Source organism: Eimeria mitis, genomic scaffold (assembly GCF_000499745.2).
Source record: "Eimeria mitis Houghton genomic scaffold, Emh_scaff8322, whole genome shotgun sequence".
Taxonomy (NCBI): Eukaryota; Apicomplexa; class Conoidasida; order Eucoccidiorida; family Eimeriidae; genus Eimeria; species Eimeria mitis.
This window is the reverse complement of record NW_024016326.1, coordinates 1-1,896: the sequence shown is the minus strand read 5'-3', so window position 1 is coordinate 1,896 and position 1,896 is coordinate 1. Positions and strand designations below refer to the sequence as shown.

General features: G+C 46.0%; 1 protein-coding gene across 1 annotated transcript; it reads right to left on the bottom strand.

Annotated features, from left to right (window-relative positions):
- Window positions 1-40: 40 nt before the first annotated feature.
- Window positions 41-1,345, bottom strand: EMH_0094610 (uncharacterized protein; the record flags this gene model as incomplete). The annotated part of the gene is made up of 2 exons (XM_038023163.1): window positions 41-1,050; window positions 1,318-1,345. The coding sequence occupies 2 exons, from the start codon at window positions 1,343-1,345 to the stop codon at window positions 41-43; spliced, it is 1,038 nt and encodes a 345-aa protein (XP_037879017.1).
- Window positions 1,346-1,896: the final 551 nt, after the last annotated feature.

The following is a 1,896-nucleotide window of genomic DNA, read 5'->3' as shown; positions in this document are numbered from 1 at the left end:
ATATATATATATATATATATATATATATATATATGGTGTTTTACATTTTCATTCTAAAGGGAGCTCGCTGCATCTCTTCATGTACACCCTTTACTGCAGCAGCTGCGGTGTCTATACACCGCAAGAATGTATCGACAGCAATCTGTATTTCTTTTTCTGTGTGTTTATATCTATCTTTAATATCTATTAAACCCTCAGAAAGACGAACACGAGCACAAGGCCTGCAGCGGCAGCTTTCACTCGCCCCAGCATTCTCCTGCTGCTGCTGCTGCTGCTGCTGCTGTTGGTGCTGCTGCTGCTGCTGCTGCTGCCGCTTGACACCTATGCGAGAGCGGCGGCTATTCAGCAGCAGCTGCTGCTGCTGCTCGAATACCAGCTGTCCGTACACCGCCTGCTGCTGCATTGCTTCGCGCTGCTGCAGCAGCTCGTGCTGCTGCTGCAGCAGAAACCCAAGCATGAGAAGCTGCAGCAGCAGCAGCAGCAGCAGCAATCCATGAAACTGAGAAGGAAACAGAAATCGCTTTGCTGCAGCAAACAGCTGCTGCAGCCGCTCGCCTACTGAAACTCTATTTGTTGCTGCAACAGCATCTGATGCTGCTGCTGTTTTCGCTGCTGCTGCTGCTGCTGCTGCTGCTGCTTCTGCTGCAGCAGAGTTTATGCTGTCGCAAGAGGCAGCAGATCCTGAAGTAGTTTCTCTCTCTAGAGGGGTATGGTTCCCTGTCAAGCTGCTGTTGCTGCTGCTGCTGCTGCGGCGGCGGCGGTTGTTGCTGCTGCATTTGCTGCTGCTGCTGCTGCTGTTGCTGCTGCTGCTGCTGCTGTTGCTGGTACTCGACGCATACGGCTGAGAAGACGATTGGAGAGTAGCGGGGGCATCCCCTACCGGTGTTCTCTCTTCAACTCGTCCATCTGCTGCTGTTGCTGCTGCTGCTTTTTCTGCTGCTGCTGTTGCTGTTGCTGCTGCTGCTGCTGCTGGTTGCTGTTGCTTGCTGCCGTCTCCCGGCTCTCGAGCCTTCACATGGCGCCGACGCAAAAAGTAGCCGCGAGGCGGACCTGCACAAACAGCAATAGCAGCAGCAGCAGGGGCAGTTATAGCAGCAGCAGCAGCAACAGCAGCAGCAGCAGCAGCAAGCGCAGCAGCAAGCAGGAAACAGCTGCAGAGCTTGGGATGCAGCTGAGAGAACTATGAGCCGAGGGGGCGAGAGAATACAGAAGAGAAAGGGAGCAGTAGAGAATTAAAAATAAATTAAAAATGAAGCAAAGGCAGAAGGAAGGAAGCGGTGGTTGCAGGCTGAGGTGTACATACACCCCGGCACTCACTGATAGAGGGGGGAGAGGGGGGGCTCATTGTGCAGCTTTCAAGAGATGCTAGCCGCAGGTTTAAAAAGGAAAATAAATAAATATATAAAAAATAAAAAATAAAGCATTTCTCGCTTTATTTCTCTCTACATCTCCCTACATAATACCGCAGGCGTATATAGACTGCCCTGGTGGCCAGGGTAGTGTATACACCGTAAAACTAGAAGGAAACCAGCATTATTTGTTTAAAATAAATTAATATATACAATTTAAATAAATAAATTATGAAAAATAATCTATATATTCAGAGAAATAAACACAAACAAACCCTAGACACCAGGCGACTGACAAGCTGCGCATACACCTGAAACGTGAATACCGGGGCTGTGCTGCTGCAGCAGAAACCAAAAGAAATACAAAAAACTTCAATCTAAAAATATAATTTTTGTTTTTATAATTTATTTATTATTATTTTGAGCACCAATTGACCCAAATTATTCAGTCAATAGCACGTATATGCATACATATACATATATATGTATGTATATATATATATATATATATATATATATATATATATATATATATATATATATATAT